The 17,255-nt window shown below is 40.2% G+C and overlaps 1 protein-coding gene across 1 annotated transcript; it reads left to right on the forward strand.

Moving 5' to 3' along the window:
* Positions 1–12,853: 12,853 nt before the first annotated feature.
* LOC118822196 (histone H1.0) lies at positions 12,854–14,400 on the forward strand. Its single transcript, XM_036591124.1, has one exon. It carries the CDS (start codon positions 13,139–13,141, stop codon positions 13,745–13,747), a length of 609 nt encoding a protein of 202 aa, XP_036447017.1. The 5' UTR covers positions 12,854–13,138; the 3' UTR covers positions 13,748–14,400.
* Positions 14,401–17,255: the final 2,855 nt, after the last annotated feature.

Consider the following 17,255-nt stretch of genomic DNA (forward strand, 5'->3'; position numbering starts at 1 on the left):
CACTCTCTTTTCCTTTGCCTTGTCGTGTCTGCGGCTGCCTCTACCTATATGTAAATCTCCTTCTCTCTCTCTCTTACTCCCTCTCTCTCTCCCTCTTTCTCTCTGTCCTTCTTACAGACCGCACTACCTGAATACTAATGAGGAAGGGGAGGGAGGTGGCGGCCATCACCCAATAGGAGCAGAGGGGGCGTCTCCAAAAGGCTGCAGCTTCGCCTCTACACTGCAGGAGTTCAGACACACTGCAAGACACGCATATACACACAGACACGCTTAAGTGTTACGCTTATCTTCAGATTCAAATCTTTTATACGTTTTCACACACTTTTATACAAGTATAAACAAATACAGTACAGTGTAAGGCACCTAAGTAGATTGTTTTAAGACACTTATATAGGCAATACATATTTGCATGTAAAAACACCATATAACATTAGAATAAATGCAAATGAACAGTAATGCAGAAAAATCTAATTCAATCTTTTGAGCTAGTTAGAAGAACACGTTTGGTTCCAGATTTCTCCTCGATGCCCCAAGCCAATGCAAATACTTGTTAAATTCCATCACCAGCATATCTGATTTGATTTAATATAGAACTGATTAGATAAACTACTTGTGCAAAGGTTAACACCCTACAAAGACCACCCTTCACTTATTTAATTTCCAGTGAAACAGCCATTAAGTACAGTTACAGAAAACCTATATTTTACAGAAAATTACATGCCTCAACAATCAAACATAATGTCAATTCTTTTCAGTATTTACTGTGTTTTTTCAGTATTTACACACTTTACCCTTATTACAGCTTCCATTCTTTTCAGGAGTCTTGCTTTCAGTTTTTAAAGACATCTGGAGAGATATTTTTTCACACCTTCAAAGTTCAGTCTTAGAAGTTGGTTGCATTTTCTGCTACCTACGATCCAAGTAATCCAAACACATTCAGTGATGTTGAGGTCTGAACTCTGTGGTGTTCAATTCATTGTTCTGAGAACACCAGCAGCTTCATTGTTTGATTTACACATTTCCTCCTTAATTGTCTATTTTCTTTTTTCAGTAAGAGATTCTTGACAGCTACACATCCTTTCAGACTCCCAGTGTTGAGTTGTCTTCTCACAGTGGAAGGATGGACAGAAACACTTTTTTCAGATCTGAAGCAAAAGTGGAGCTTGATTTTCTCCTCTCAAAAGCTTCAAGTGCTGTTTATCTGGAAGTGAAAGCTCTGGTGGTCTATCAGGTGTTGCAGGGTTATTAGGAGTCTCATTTTCTCTGTATTTTTTAATTATTTAGTTGAACTATAGTTTTGGAAACTCTCGTTTTCTCTCTTATTTTCCTTTGACTTTCCCTTCCTTATGCAAGTGGAAAGTCTAATTTCCTCAGAAATATCCAGAGAAATTAATAACTTGTATTTACTGGTTGTCTTGATTTATAATTAAATAAATGAAGGGTCTCTGACTTTTGCACAGTACTTTAGATATTGGATGATAACTACAATTAATGGTGTGCTTCCAAAAAAAGACCTCTGGAATTGGTTACACTTTTAAATCAATACAAAATCTTACTGTATCAATGTTATTTATACTTACTCTAACATTAGTGTTTTTTCTGATCAAATTAATACTTACCACCCAGTTACAATCACAAACTAACCATACATTTTATCCAGCATGCTTACCAGGTACACATGATGTCTGTGAACTCTCTCTTGCATGTCTGGAACACACACACACACACACGCACAGAAGTGACTTTTGCTGAATAATAAGAAACATATTATCACATTTTTAGACACATATTGTCTATTTTGGGAAATACACAGAGTGAATGGTGACTTAGAGCTACTGATTATTCTATCACATAACTTCTGTCAGCACATAAGCACTAATTGTTGAATATAAATGGGCACAATACTGGCAAATAAATGGGTAAATATATGAAAGTAGTTTTCATATTTGCCCAATGACTGAAGACAGTGGTCATTCTTTTTGGACCTTCTGTTCTGTCATAGTAGAAAGTTAGATTTAAGTTAGAATACTGATGGAGTGTTCAGAGGTCTCCAAACACATCAGACACAATCCTTCTGAATGATGTCCTCCAAGTATAAATCGTGCTAAAAGCTGGCCGTATGATCTGAGGCTAATAAAGCAGTTGGGATGTTGATTTGTGCTTTCTGGAGGCTGCCTGTGTCTTTTTTTCTAATTTCCTGAACCACAAATTAAGAAGCTGACACCCACGTTTTTTCGGCAGTTGGCAAGTCTAAAAACTGCTCACAAATTTCTCCTCACAAAAAATAACACGAGGATGTAATAATAGCCTGTAACCTTGTATAAGCAGTTACAGTGGAGTCTAAAAGTGTGAGACCACTTTGAAAGTCTGCTTGTTTCATTTAAACCTGGATATAAGAGAAGGTTTTAGAAGCTTTAAAAATGTAAAACGAACAAAGGTTATGACAATTAAATTGAAAAAAAAATCTGTAATTCTGCACTACTTCTAGGTTTTTTATTCAAACTGAGGCAAATATGTGACACTGACCATGCAAAGGCCTTTGCATAAAAAGGTCAGTTTTGTTTAGCCTTATTCCTTCCACTAAAGCTTGTGTTCAGGTGAATTTGATCTACTGCTCAGAGACTTTGGTGCAAACTTAAAAGAGTCCATGCCAGCTCGAGTGCACACTGTCATTAAAGCAAAATGGGGACATAGCAAAAACTAAGAAATTCTGAAATTCATGTAAACATTCAAAAGATTCTACTTTTCACTCACATCAGTATGTTGATAATATTATTTGTAATGAAAAATATTGTATTAAACTAGAAAAAATGCAATGTTTTTTACCTTTTTCACAAGCATTTTTACTAGTGGTCTGAGACTATATCTTGCCTATTGGATGAAATATGCTAAATGTTTTTTAACCTTTTTTTTTCTCTGCCTCTGGGCAATATGACAATCTTTCATTTTATCATGTTTAAATACATCAAATCACATGAAAACATGTTTTTCTGAGTATAGTGTGAATATCATTAGTATTTACAGATCACTGACCAACTGCATGTTTCTTCATAAAGAGAGCATAATCAGTCCTGTTTCACTGGATTTATTGCAGTATATTAAACAGTGAATAAAAGGCACTGTAGTAGTTTTTGATAGTATTTTTAATGTGGCACTGGTTCTTTTTTGTCTGTTCCAACTTATCAAACCTCAGAAAAACTAAATATCACAAAACCTATAGTGTATCAGGAAAATGTCTTCAAGTGTCATGATTTTTGTCAGCTTTGACTGTGGAACAGATTTACTTTTGTCAAAGCCTCCAGTCTTGCAAAAACATTATCTTGCATTTTTATTACTAAAAGGAAGAGTTCCTATGCTGAAAACAAATGGGAATGAAATTTTCTCCACTGGAAGCCAAATGTGGATTTGTGGAATGTTGGACTTCAGCTGTAGACTAACCTTTTTGTAACTTGAAGCTTGGCTAGCTTTTAAGTAGAAACAGAAAAGTGGAGCTCTTCTATTTTTTTTCAATTTGTCACTGTTTTCTTATTATGTAAACAGAAAGTCTAACTTACAGTAACATTTTTCATACAACCCCAATTCCAAAAAAGATGGGACAGTGTGTAAAATGTAAATAAATGTAAATAAAAACAGAATGCAATGATTTGCAAATTTCATAGACCCATATTTTATTCACAATGGAACATATATGAGATGTTGAAAGTGAGACATTTTACCAATTCATGAAAAACATTAACTCAAATAGAACTTGATGGGGCAACGCATCTCAAAACAGTTGCAACAGGGGCAACAAAAGGCTGGAAAAGTAAGTGGTAGAAATAAAAACAGCTGGAGGAGCAATAGTTGTTCACCAATCTGCGAAAAACTGTGTTTAAACATTGTGGAAAATTTTCAGAAAAATATTCCTCAGTAAAATTTTAGGATATCCCACCATCTACCGTACATTACATTATCAAATGATTCTGAGAATCTGGAGAGATCCCTGTAGGCAAGGGACAAGGCCGACGGGCAATATTGGATGCTCGTGATCTTTGGGCCCTCAGGTGGCACTGCACTGAACACAGGCATGATTTTGCACTGGAAATCACTGCATGGGCTCAGGAACACTTTCAGAATCATTATCTGTGAACACAGTTTGCTGTGCAATCTGCAAATACAAGTTAAAGTTGTATCAAAGAAGAAGCCATATGTCAACACAATCCAGAAACGCCGCCGTCTTCTCTGGGCCAAATCTAATTTAAAATGGACCAAGGCAAAATGGAAAATGTTCTGTGGTCAGACGAATCAAAATTTGAAATTGTTTTTGGAAACTACAGACACCGTGTCCTGCAGACTCAAGAGGAGAGGGACCATCCAGCTTGTTATCAGCACTCAGTTCAAAAGCCTGCATCTCTGGTGGTATGGGGTTGCATTAATGCCTATGGAGTTGGCAGCTTACACATCTTGAAAGGCACTACCAATTCTGAACAGTATATAGAGGTTTTAGAACAACATATGCTCCCATTCAGGCAACGTCTTTTTCAGGGAAGGTCTTGCATACTTCAGCAAGACAATGTTAAACCACATACTGCTTCCATCACAGCAGCATGGCTATGCAGAATAAGAGTCCACGTGCTGAAATGGCCTGCCTGCAGTCCAGACCTTTCACTAATAGAAAACATTTGGCTCATAATGAAACGAAAAATCCGGCAAAGACGACCCAGGACTATTGAGCAGCTGGAATCCTACATCAGACAAGAATGGGACAACATTCCTCTCCTAAAACAATTGGTCTCCTTACTTCCCACATGTTTACAGACTGTTGTTAAAAGAAGAGGGGATGCTACAAAATGGTAGACACGGCCCTGTTCCAACTTTTTAGAGATGTGTTGCTGCCATCAAGTTCTAAATGAATTAAGGTTTTTCATGAAATGGTAAAATGTCTCACTTTCAACATCTGATATGTGTTCTATGTTCTATTGTGAATAAAATATGGGTCTATGAGATTTGCAAATCATTGCATTCTGTTTTTATTTACATTTATTTTTCATTTTACATAGCGCAGTAACTTTTTTAGAATTGGGGTTGTAATTCTGTACTAATCTGTTCTATATTTTATGTATATCCTTATCAGGTTACTAGCGTTTTTGTACAGACATTCTTACTTTAGGTTTTGAAAATCTATCAAAACTGATTCAGAGCTGTTTTATGGTATTTCTAGCTCGGTGTGAAAACTTTAAACTTGAATACACTGAAAGCGGCACCAAGTGCGACTCACTATAGAGCCATATAGGGGTCTCAGCATGCAGCTTGATTGTGGGCCTCACTGTATATCTCTGGCATGGATCCCACCATGCGGCTCCATCATGGGCCTCCTTATAAACCTCTGCCAAGGGTCTCACCATGCAGCTCTGCTGTGGGCCTCAATAAACAGCTCTAGCCTTGGCCTTGACATTCAGCTATCATCACTGGTTTCCTTAAACACAGAAAAGAAAGAGGACACCACACAAGCCAATCAGGCGAGTGTTGAAACAGTGCATAAGCACTACGTGAGACTTACATTAAGTAAGTAAATGTGAATGTACGTGCATGTGTAGGGACAGTGTGAATAAGGTCAATGATAGCGTAGTCTTGATACCAGCCGATCTTCCTAAAGGTGTGGGATGATGTCCAGTTTTAGTGGTGCAACTTTCACACATAAATCGACAGAAGTGTGAGACGGAGGGAAGGAAAGAGAGATGGACAATGTGACATTCTCGGTGTATTAAAAGGTGTGTGTGTGTGTGTGTGTGAGAGAGAGAGATGTGTGAATGCCATGCCCTTTCTTCATATTGATCTCTAAGAGTCAATATTCTACAGTATTGAGCCTTCAGCCACGTCCAGACCTACACACTGACTTGCTTGCCCAAATGTCTTAGTAACAAGTGCATAATTGTAGAAAAGACAAGATCGCTACTAAATATTTAAAAACAGCAATGTTGCAATTACTATGGTCAGAATAAGTTAGATGGTCAACAGTGATTCTCTCTGAAAAACATGTAAGTATATCTAAGCTAAATCTATATCCAGAAAAACAGGCTTAAATTTTACATCTGAATACACTTTACTGTCAAATAAATTACAGAGATTTTTACAGATTTTTCAAAATGTCTGCATAATTTCATCCCTGAGAACACTCTGATGTAACATGCTCCATTCTAGATAAAGTTACTTAGATTTCTTTACAGTGGCGGTGACAGGAACCAGAGGTGGTTCCCTGCATGTACCACAGTTTATTGAAAAAAAAAATGTTTCTGACCAAAACCTTTTCTTAAAACTATTGTAAGAAATGGTCTCAGGCATTAGGCAATGTATCAGTTACCATTTAATGTAATAACTTTTTGTGAGGGGGCTTTTAGAGGCATTAAAGTCTTCAGACGCCTGGTTCCTATCACCATCACTGAGAACAATTCTTACTGGGTATGTTTCTCTAGAATGGAGTATATTCATATTGGTATCTTACAAATAACAGCTGTGTAGACATCTACTACTTACTCACAGAGTTAGCAATGTGGTGTCAAACACAATGAGTTACACTGATATAATCTACTCCACTGCAGGGGTGGGTGGCAGGTTGTAACAGTAACAGAAAACATGCCCACTAAAGAGTATTTATGAACAGCATGTCAAGTGCAATTTTTATGTTTACCATTATTTTTCATCAGTTCAAAGCAGGAAACACTGATTATGAATCTGTTAGTCTGTACCAAAGCATTTACAAAACACTGTGTATGTTTGTGAAAGTGCATATATGTTGTGTACATGTATCAAATACTGGACATATATGCATAATATATAGATTACACTTATATGACTGATGTATACATGCCATTACAATCGATTATAATATTCAAAAAAACAATATTTTAAATTATTCAATGTCTTAATGATTTAAATGCATATCTTACAATGTGCATGTTTTACAGTGTAATTATGTAGCTATTACACTAACTTTCACTTCATTAGAAAGTATGTGGAACAAACAACGAAGATGCATAAACTTAATATTCTATAACATGAAACTAGCACATCTAGGTAATATATGCCATGTATATATGAATTATGTTCTACAATAATATCATATATTGTCAAGTATCTGTTACACTAATATGTTTGTATATGTTGATATATGGCTGAAATCCCATATCTGAAAACGGCCAATCTCAAATAATTTGGTCTATATGACACATATGTGACTAATGTAAGTTGGTTATAAGTGAAATCCACATATGCTAATATTTCATAGATTTGAAATCTACTAACTGCCATAAATCAGATTTACGTATGGAAATCAAATTACAACCCTGCTATCACATTTACCTTCTTACCTCAAACTTCCATCTTGTATCCGCTCGGCAGGGTGATGGGCGTGACCTAGTGCGCAGGCCGCGGACATCAGCGCGCGTTCACTAATGAACACATGCGTTTAGTTTTTACCAAAAAAGGAGACTTTTATGGACTGTTAGAAAAAGTGGAGCCACTATTGTGGTGGCACCGGCGATAACAAAGTACATAAAAAGTACTCTGACACAAAAAGAGAAATACTCCAAGCGATGTAAGTCAACAGGTCGGTCCGTTAACGAGCCGCCGAACATCAGCGTGTAGTCTTTCACTGACACGGACGAGCCTTACAGTGAAGTTACACTTCAAAACGAAGTCAGCCAACAGGTTCATTTCGTCCGAGTCATTCCGGCTCGGTACTGCCGTTTGAACCCAGAACGATTCGTTTAATCTTTCACTATCAATTCCGCTTACAACACGAGCTCGCTTCGAAACTTTTCAAAAAGCTGTAGACATTTTAAGGCAATTAGCTGCATGGGCATGGCAAAAACTACGATGCCCATGATGCATTGCATCTACGGCTCTCAGCAGAGGCAAGACATGAAAACAGAAAAACGCTAAAAAAAAAATTCCACCAAACTGAAAAGATAAAAACTAAAAAGTCGGAACCTGTTGTTTGGTATGGACGCCCATTTTCACACTTACAATAAATATATTCAGTGTCTATTTTCATTATTGAGTTAATTAACATGCCTCTGATACTCATTCATTAGTTTGAGAAAAAAAGTCGTTATTTTAAGATACTTTATCTCACAATTATGGAATACAGTTCATTTAATCACGAAAAAACTACGTGCTCATTTTTTAGGTGGTGGAAATGGGCATCCATAGGTATGAACAGCAGCAGTAAACTGAAGGCTTTAGTAACAGCTTTTCTCCCAGATTAACCGCGACTTTCTAATTTTAGCCTGACTGGCTGCACCGTCACCGTCTCCCTCCGTTACTGAAATTAACGCCGGGTAGTTGTCATGGTGAGTCTGCGCGGTGCTGCCCTCTGCTGGTCAAACAGCTACATAACAGTTTCATAACACAGGTGAGAGTCTCTCTCTCTCTCTCTCACACACACACACACACACACACAGGCCTAGTGGGTCTACTTGTATTACAGTCAATACAATAATGTAAACTTTACTTGACCCCTTCGTTCTTGGACTGATTGGTTTCCTTCTGTGCTGATTTGAATTGAATAACCAATTAACCTACTAAAACTATTGTGGGATTCTGGCCGCAGATTAAAGGGGAATTCGACCCATTGTTTGAAATTTCTGCACAATTCAGTCATTGCGATGCAAAGTCATTCAGAGTGGCTTGATATGAAATGGTAGAGAAATGTACCGACTCAGATTTTCTTTTCAATGGTGGTGATTAGGAACCAGGGGTCGCAGCAGCTACACTGCACTGCAAATACAGCCATATTATTTACAACCAGTGAAACAGCATGTGCCTTCTGAGTTTTTACATGTAATGTTGATGATGGTAAAACAGTGATAAATCTGAAAAAAATGTTTTCTTTTGGAATGACTTTTAAAAAATATATTTCAAGCTAAAAATGTATCTTGAAAAATAATCTGTCAGTCAGTGTGTTCTTAACTATTTCATGTAATAATTTTCTTTAAGGGAGCTTTTAGAGGTGGATGTCTGGTTCCTATCACCACCACAATGTTTTTTAAAAACTACCCCCCCCAGTGCACAGAGGCACTGTCATGCTGAAACAGGAAAGGATGTTCCTCAAAATTATTCCCAAAAGGTGGGAAGCACACAAATCTCTAGTATGTCATCGTATGCTGCAACATTAAGATTTTTTTTCACTGGATAATTTTTTAATGGCCCCAAAATGTTTATCATGCACTTTTGGAGTAGCAACAGACAGAAAATGTCAAGTACATCAGTCGTTAAGTATATCAAACAGTAGTTTGTATTAAGCACAGAGCTAGTATAACAAACACTATATCCATCCACTTACAACAGGCACAGATCAAGCAAAGGCACTGAAGTCAAGCAATGCTATCTTCTCTCTCTTAGATAAGCTGGAAGGTCCTAAATATATTATTCAAACACACAGATTATAGATCAGTTCAGTCTCAGTTGGTGCTATCAGAAAGAGTGTGATTTTGCTCTGCTGGCATGGTTAATGAGCTAGGTGACAGAATAGTTAAATGAAATTCAGTATTAATTTTAACCAAAAGCTTACACAACTCTCCCTTGCTTTCTTCTTGCTCACTAACCTCCATCAGATCTGCTCCTTCAGTTTTGTTGGTCTCCCTCAGCTTCTTTCTCTCACACTCTTCCTGTGTTTAGTAATACATTAATGTTATTAAACTCAGATTTACAAGAACTCAAGGAAATAATGATCAATTTTTTAACTGGTAAAAATGTTTGGCCTTTGACGGAGCTGATGCCTCTTAATTTCTATCTACAGGTTAAGGAATTGAGGGATATAAAACTGTTGCAATGACCTTCTCACACAAAGCTGGATCAGCTTCTTGTTTGAATTTTCCATCTTACATGCAGCAGCAGTTTCATTCTTTCGCCTCACAGCAGGAAAATTCAAACAAGAATCTGGTGAGCAGGAAGCCTCGACCTTTTTACTGGCTTATCAGCTAGTTAGCTACGTTAATGTTAGTGTTAGACTAGCCTCTTTACTTTACCTCACTTAAACCCAAAGTTAACTAACTAGCTAGCTACTTAACATGCAACCAAGTAAAAACAGATGTCCAGACCATGATTTGCCACGAATTCATATTGTAGGTGGATATATTCTCTCTGTTCAACATTGTATCAGTCTGTATATTATAGATTTTGAAAAAGGTGTAATGTTTATTTTAGTGAGCTTTTAGCCAAAGTCCTGTCTTCAGCTACCGATTACTTTGCAGTGCATAAACAGAGACCCTCCCCCAGGTCTGATAAGAATTGCTTACAAAATATGCGGTCTGATATGATTGATTGGCTTACGACGTATAAGGGCTGACATGATTGGCTGAACGTTACTTTAGTCAATCTCTGGTACAGCAGAGGCAGCGCTGCATTAGAGCAGCAGCAGCAGCGCCTCCCCCAGGTCACGCTCTGCTATTACAGTATATTGTTAATGAGAATAAACTACGGATGATTTGGATGTACATTTACTTAGGAAGGCTGGGCTAAATAACACTTAGATGGCCTATCAACGCCCATGTGGTGAAGCATGATTCATCACTCCAGAGAACATGTTTGTACTGCTCCAGACTTCGACGATGTGCTTTACATCACCACAGCCGACGCCTGGCTTTGTACAAGGTGATCTTAGACTTGTGTGCTTTTCAGTGGAAACCAAATTCATGAACAGACATGAAAACACATGAGTAGAGAAAAAGGTGACAGGTTTAGAAACCAGTGCCCTGTAGCGTCATCGTTTCTAGGAGAACCTTTTAATGATTTCAATCTTAAAATATTGTACATTCTGAGAGTATTTGCAGGGTAATTGCTGTAGAAATGATTTAGTACATTGAGTTCAACAAGTCTGCAAATGCGAGTTATGTATCTTACACAATTTATATGTCATTCTAATACAGTAATGCTATTTTTTCTTAGCAGTGTGCCTCCCCAGTCAAGTCTATGAGTCTGACCGGGCCACTCCAGTCTAAAACTTCTAGCTGGCTCTGCTCTGAGTGACTTTGTTTCAATTTTAATGATTTGATTATGCAGTAATTTCTGAGTAAATGTAACTGGTTACGACCCCTGTCTGTGTTTAGAGTTTATTTGTCCCACTGCCCCCCTTCTCTCTCTCTCTCTCTCTCTCTGTTGTTCCGGTGACTCCGGGTCGGGGGCGCTGCAGGACGGAACCGAGCAGAAGAGTCCCTCAGTTACACACACGCGTGCGCGCGCAGCCGGTCTCTCTCCGCTTATTATTATTATAGCCCATGTCTGTCTGAACGACACAAAGAGAGAGAGAGAGAAAGAGAGTTACAGAGAGAGAGCGAGAGAGAGAGAGAGAGAGAGAGAGAGAGGCGTGCGTGAAGGAGTGAATGAGGCACTAAATTAAGATTGTGTCTGTGTGTATGGACTGGACCTCTGTGCGCGTGCATCCTGCTTTATGTCCTCCACAGGAATGTAAACATGTCTAAAGGTCGCTGGGCTGATGTAAAATTAATTTATGATTTATCACCAGCCGCCCAACAATAATCAATCATTACCATAATCAACAGTAATCATCAATAATCAACCATCATTTCAGCCATCAGTCTGGAACGCTGATTAAGATGAATCAGTCCGGACCCGAGCGGCCTGTGAACAAACCGAGCAAAAACAAAACGTACTGAACCTCTAAAACACCGATGAGATAATCCCTCACAGTTCACTGGTGGATAACAGAGTGGAGGAGGCGGATTAGGAGGAAAAGTGTGAAGGGCGAAAAGTGAGGAATAAAAAGCCTCCGAACCGGAGACCCAAGATGGCGCTCAGCGGCTACCACAGCACTGTAGAGTGCAGTAAACAAAAGACGGGGAGTTTTTCTGCTCCGTGAGGGAGAAAGTCCACACACGGGCGGTAGAAACGTCAAACGACGGTTTAATGCTAAACATATACGTTGACCGCGAGAACGTCATCAGTGTTTTGAAAGACGGACGGCTCGCGCTCCATTCCCCCAATGAGATTCCAACAAAAGAACGCGCGCAGTGAGACCAAGCAGCTCTGTCTAAAGTGTCGTTCAGGCTCGAGACAATCCCAAAAACCCCATTAGCCCTATTTGCCCACCCCACACACACTGATGGGGTGAGCGCCCGTGATGTGCCCCCTTACACACCCCCCTCCGGTACCGGGACTGGGTGCCGTTCTCGCTGGTCTGTTGGCAACTTTCCTACGAGCGCAGAGAACTCGCGCTTTAAGTGCCACTTCCTACTGTTCTTGCACACCAAAAAGTGACTTGAGAGCGTTTTCCCGCGAATCCTCGGACGCACGCGAGTTCTCAGTGCGATTTTGGGGCGACTTTAATTCACGTGCGTCCAATTTCGGCGAGGTTTAACGATAAATAACTCGAACAACGTCACGCGGGCTCGCGGGCAGCGCTGTGTTAGTTCGCCAACTCCGCACGCCGATTAAAAAACCAAAACGACGTCGTGCACGGACCGAACCGGGCGCTGCTCGCGCAGCAGTGATCGCGGTTTCGCGCGGGCTCGGTGTCGCCGAGCTCGGCGCGGCGGGCGCCGGTCCATTTGGGCCGAATCGTGCAAAATGCGTCGCCTCGCGCGCGACCCCGAGTCGGTTTTCGCGGAAAAAAAGTTCGTCGAACGGCACCAGCCCGCGAGACGCGAGCTCGTCCGCGAAGCCGGGACTCTCCTGCATCGGACACGGCAGTCGGACGAGGCCGCGCCGGACCGGGCCGCGCGAATTCGGCTCGAATTCGAGGAGGAAGAAACACAAACGAGCGCGCGCGGGGTTCCATGGAAGCCTGCTCGCTCAGCTGCTGGCAGTTGGTGTTCTCAATCACGTCCGCGTGGAGGCTTCATAGGCTCTACGCGAGAATAACATAGACACACACTCTCTCACTCTCTCTTTCTCATACACACACACTCACACACTCTTCCAGCTTGCTTCTCAGTCCGCTACGTTACGTGTGAAGAGGAATTTATTTACTTTAAACATCGCATCGACCGCGAGGCGACAGAACCGTATGTGCTAACGGCTGCTGACTAACTTACTTTGTGTGGCGGTTTTTTCTGTTTTGTTTTGAACTCAGTTTTGAATTTGACAGCTCGCTCTCGCGCTGTCCAGCGGACCAACGGAAAACTCTGAAAGTTAGCCTAGCATGGCCGAGACAGCAGCAGCGCCCGCGGCGAAGCCCAAGAGGGCGAAAACCCCCAAGAAGGCGGTCTCGCACCCCAAGTACTCGGACATGATCAAGGCGGCCATCGTCGCCGACAAGAGCCGCGGAGGGGCGTCGCGGCAGTCCATTCAGAAGTACGTGAAAAGTCACTACAAGGTGGGCGAGAACGCCGACTCTCAGATCAAACTAGCCCTGAAGAGGCTGGTGGCCAGCGGGCTCCTGCGCCACACCAAGGGCATCGGAGCCTCAGGCTCCTTCAAACTCGCCAAAGCCGACGAAGTCAAGAAGCAGCCGGCCAAGCCCAAGGCGCCGACCAAAGCAAGGAAGCCAGCAGCCAAGGCCGCCCCCAAACCCAAAAAGGCCCCCAAGCCCAAGAAGGTGGCAAAGTCCCCAGCCAAGGCGAAGAAGAGCAAAGCGCCGGAGAAGAAGGTGAAGAAGGCGGCCGAGAAGAAGAAGAGCGCCGTCAAGGCTAAGAAAGTGGCCAAGAAGCCGAAGGTGGCCAAGGCAGCCAAGGCGAGCAAAGGCAAGAAGGTGAAAACGGCCAAGCCCAAGCCGAAGACAGCGGCCAAGAAAGCAGCTAAGAAGAAGTGAAGGAGTGAGGGGACTTTTAAAAAAAAGTTCATCTAGAACTCTGAGACTGACTAATACACAAAACGCCCTCAAGCTGACTGTACATAGACTTTTCTGAGGAAGTTGTTTTTGCTATAATTATTATTTTTGTATGGTCTCTCTGTGCTGACTTCAACCCAACCTTTTTACAGTTTCTTCCACCACTACTTTGCACTATTGTGACATGATACGAGACCCTACTATCTAAATAAACAAGGGTCTTAATAATTATTGCAATTATGTGGCTAACCATTGTTATTTATTTTTTATTTTCATCTGAACGTTTGGTTAAGTAGTTTGGACGACCCTAAATGACATCTGGACGCTGATACGGAACAGTGTATTGTGTTGGTAGGACTGTAGGCTTAAACCGAAGGTGAATGGTGACATCCGAACGGTGAGCATTGATTTTTGCCTTGTGATGTGCTGCCCTCTGTCGGCCAAAAGGACATAAAGGACTGTAGGAGCTTTGAAAGGAGTTCTAAAACAAAATCTTCAAATTATAGTTTATCCAAGTATAAATCGTGCTTCATCGTTATGTCAGGTTGTTGTAAACATTTTAGCCTGTACCTGTGATAACTGTTCCAGACGCCTTTGTATACTGTACAACAATAAACTTTTTTCTCATCCTTGTAGACGGGTGTTGGTGTTGTTGAGTGAAATTGAGGTGAGTAAATGGAGAGTGTACTTGCTCATAGTGTGAGAAAGAAAAGAAAAGAGAAAGAAAGGAAGAACGATGCTTATTGTCCTTCAGTAAAACCTTTAGCATAATGAGGTTCATGCTAACAATGCAGGCAGCGGTGAAGTTGTGTTGCCATGGTAACCGCTCCCGCGCGGGCGCCGTTACTGAGGATGCAGTGACAGCGCAGTCATATTTCCACAAATCCCGCCTTCCTCCGCCTGGATTGGCTAGTAACACCTCTCCTGGGCTAGGATTGGCGGAGTGCTGGAGGGCTTTAACTACTAGCCAATCCTAGTGCAGGAAGGCGGGAAAGCTAGGAAGAATACGGGCTATAAAGAATAATAATAGTAAAATAAATTGATAGTTAATATTTTATTAATTCCGAAAAAAAGATATATATGGGCCATTTTACCGAAATAGTCTACACTGCAGTCCCACCGTAAAAAAAAAAACTACCTAAAAACAAATGAGTATTCAGACTGTTCAGATTGAGATATAATATATACTATATTACGATCTATTTAAACTCACTTTTTGTGTTTTAATGAAAAATCTGTGAAAACTGATTTGATGTTTACAACTGTTTAAAGCTGCATTTGCGTTTTTTGAGTTCTGCTTAAAATTAGCTAAAACTGTCACTACCGAAACAGTCACTACTGAAACATTTGGTAAAGTTTTGGTGGTGTTATAACAAAATGGAATGCTCGAAAATTTATTTCGTTATGTTTATATAAAAAAGTAACATAATTAAGGTATAGAGTCCCTCAAAGCCAAACGTTTTAGTCTAAATTCCTAGTCAGTTAAAAGTCCAAAAATGAATTATATATGAGAAGGGGGCAAGGTTATCTTAATTAGATTATTTGTGTTATATAAAACGCTAAAATGTTTGTAAAGAACAAATAACATACTTTGTGTTAAGAACAGTAATGGCAAACGGTCAGTATGCACAGCCTAACAGCAGAACTGGTTACATTTTGCACTCATTTAATTCCTACTTAAAGGGCCGTTTCTTGCTACAAGCAGTATAAACAATTGCCTAGGGCCCTGAGCCACAAGGGACCCCACACGTGTAGATTTTCTTTAAATAATTTGTCAATCATGATATTGGTAGAAAAAAATGTTATGAAGAGATCATTAAAGACTTTGCTTCAATCAATGAATGAATGAATCAATAGCTTTAAATGCAGTTATTTATTTTTTTACTGTTATTTTATTTCCATAGTGTCGTTGTTTAAAGATTATGTTCTTCCTATATATAGTTAATTAGGCAATTATCTTTTTGTGATTACCTTAGCATTTATTTTACAGATTAAATTTACTTTAGCACTTTTTACAGATTAAAACAATTGAACTATTAACTATTTTGTTTGTGCATGCAAAATAATATGACTAGGGCAAGTGGGTCCCCCAAGTAAGATGAGGCTTAGTCTATAAATGTTCAGCAACAGCCCATTGCAATGAACTAGGCAAAATAAAGTTGGTTCAGTAAAACTTAGCTAGGTAGTTTATTAACTTAAGTAAGGGCTTCTTTATTGCTTTTTGCCATGAAATTGACCTTCATGGTGTTCACATACTGTCAAGAATTAAAGTCAATGTATTTTTTTTATTGTACCATTTTGCTCTATTCAAGAGACTTACCTGAAATAGTACTACATGGGTGCTTTGTTGACCAACATGCAAATGACTAAGTGCTAAGCAGATTAAATAGTAGACAAATGCTGGACTACAACCTGACAGTCACTGATAACCGAGTGTTCATGTGTTATGGTTGTTTGTGCATGCAAACCACGCCTTTGATGGTTTTATGATCAGGAGACTTTGCCACAGCAAATAGAGAGATAGAGAATAGGCAGTTAGCTAGGAGGGTAGTGAAGTTTCAGGCATGGTCTTTCTCATCAACTTCACTTTGTTCCTAATTCTATTATGGACCAGAAGGAAAGTAGATCTGCCCATAAAAAGGTCTGGTCACCACAGGTCTGCCTTGGCACACTGCCATGCAACTTACCTAGCGTAAACATCATAAACTAGTTTGTACATAAAGGTCCTATTGGCAGTTCTCATGTCTGATCAATCCATTCCCATGTTGCCCTTCAAGAATAAGACTTAGTTAAAGAACATTTGTTGCAGGGGCACTCTGGCCAAGATGAAACACTCTGTTGGCGTAAAAATCTGTCGTAAACATGCTTAGTCACATCCTACAGCTGCACAAGAGTAGTGTCGACCGAGATATTCTGGTTTAAAGACAAGGAAATCCCCCCTCTGATGTATCATGAAGGTGGGTGGAATTTTTAAAAATTCAGGTGCTTTGGGGTGGTTACTTGAGAGCAGCCCATTGCGAATGGTTTCCTTTTCTTAGCTAACATTACTGCCAAGACCCTGATATTATGTCTGCGTTATTAGCTTCTACATTAGTGGCTGTGCCAGCAATCCTGTCTTTATTGCTGTGGGCAGGGAGGGGGTTCCAATCATTGTATATTGTGTTTGCATAATGAATGCTGGATCATGTAGTGAGGGAACACTGGTGGATGAAGACGCAAACTCTATCAAACCAATGAGGCTGAGGGATGCTGTGCTGTGCAACAGAACACTACATAACACAACAAATAATATCCTAAAAGCTAGTTTTAGGCTAAAATGTCCTTTCAAGCAATATAAAAAGCATTTGAACAGTGCTTCCTTTGGTATAACTGGCAGAAAGTAGGAGTGGCCTTCAAACATCAAAGAACTGTGGGACATCTAAAAGAAAGAGTATTGACTCTGCACCTGAGAAGGCTCCAGTGGAGAAAATCAAGTAAACTGACACCACGG

Source organism: Colossoma macropomum, unplaced genomic scaffold (genome assembly GCF_904425465.1).
Source record: "Colossoma macropomum unplaced genomic scaffold, Colossoma_macropomum, whole genome shotgun sequence".
NCBI classification, from domain to species: Eukaryota; Metazoa; Chordata; class Actinopteri; order Characiformes; family Serrasalmidae; genus Colossoma; species Colossoma macropomum.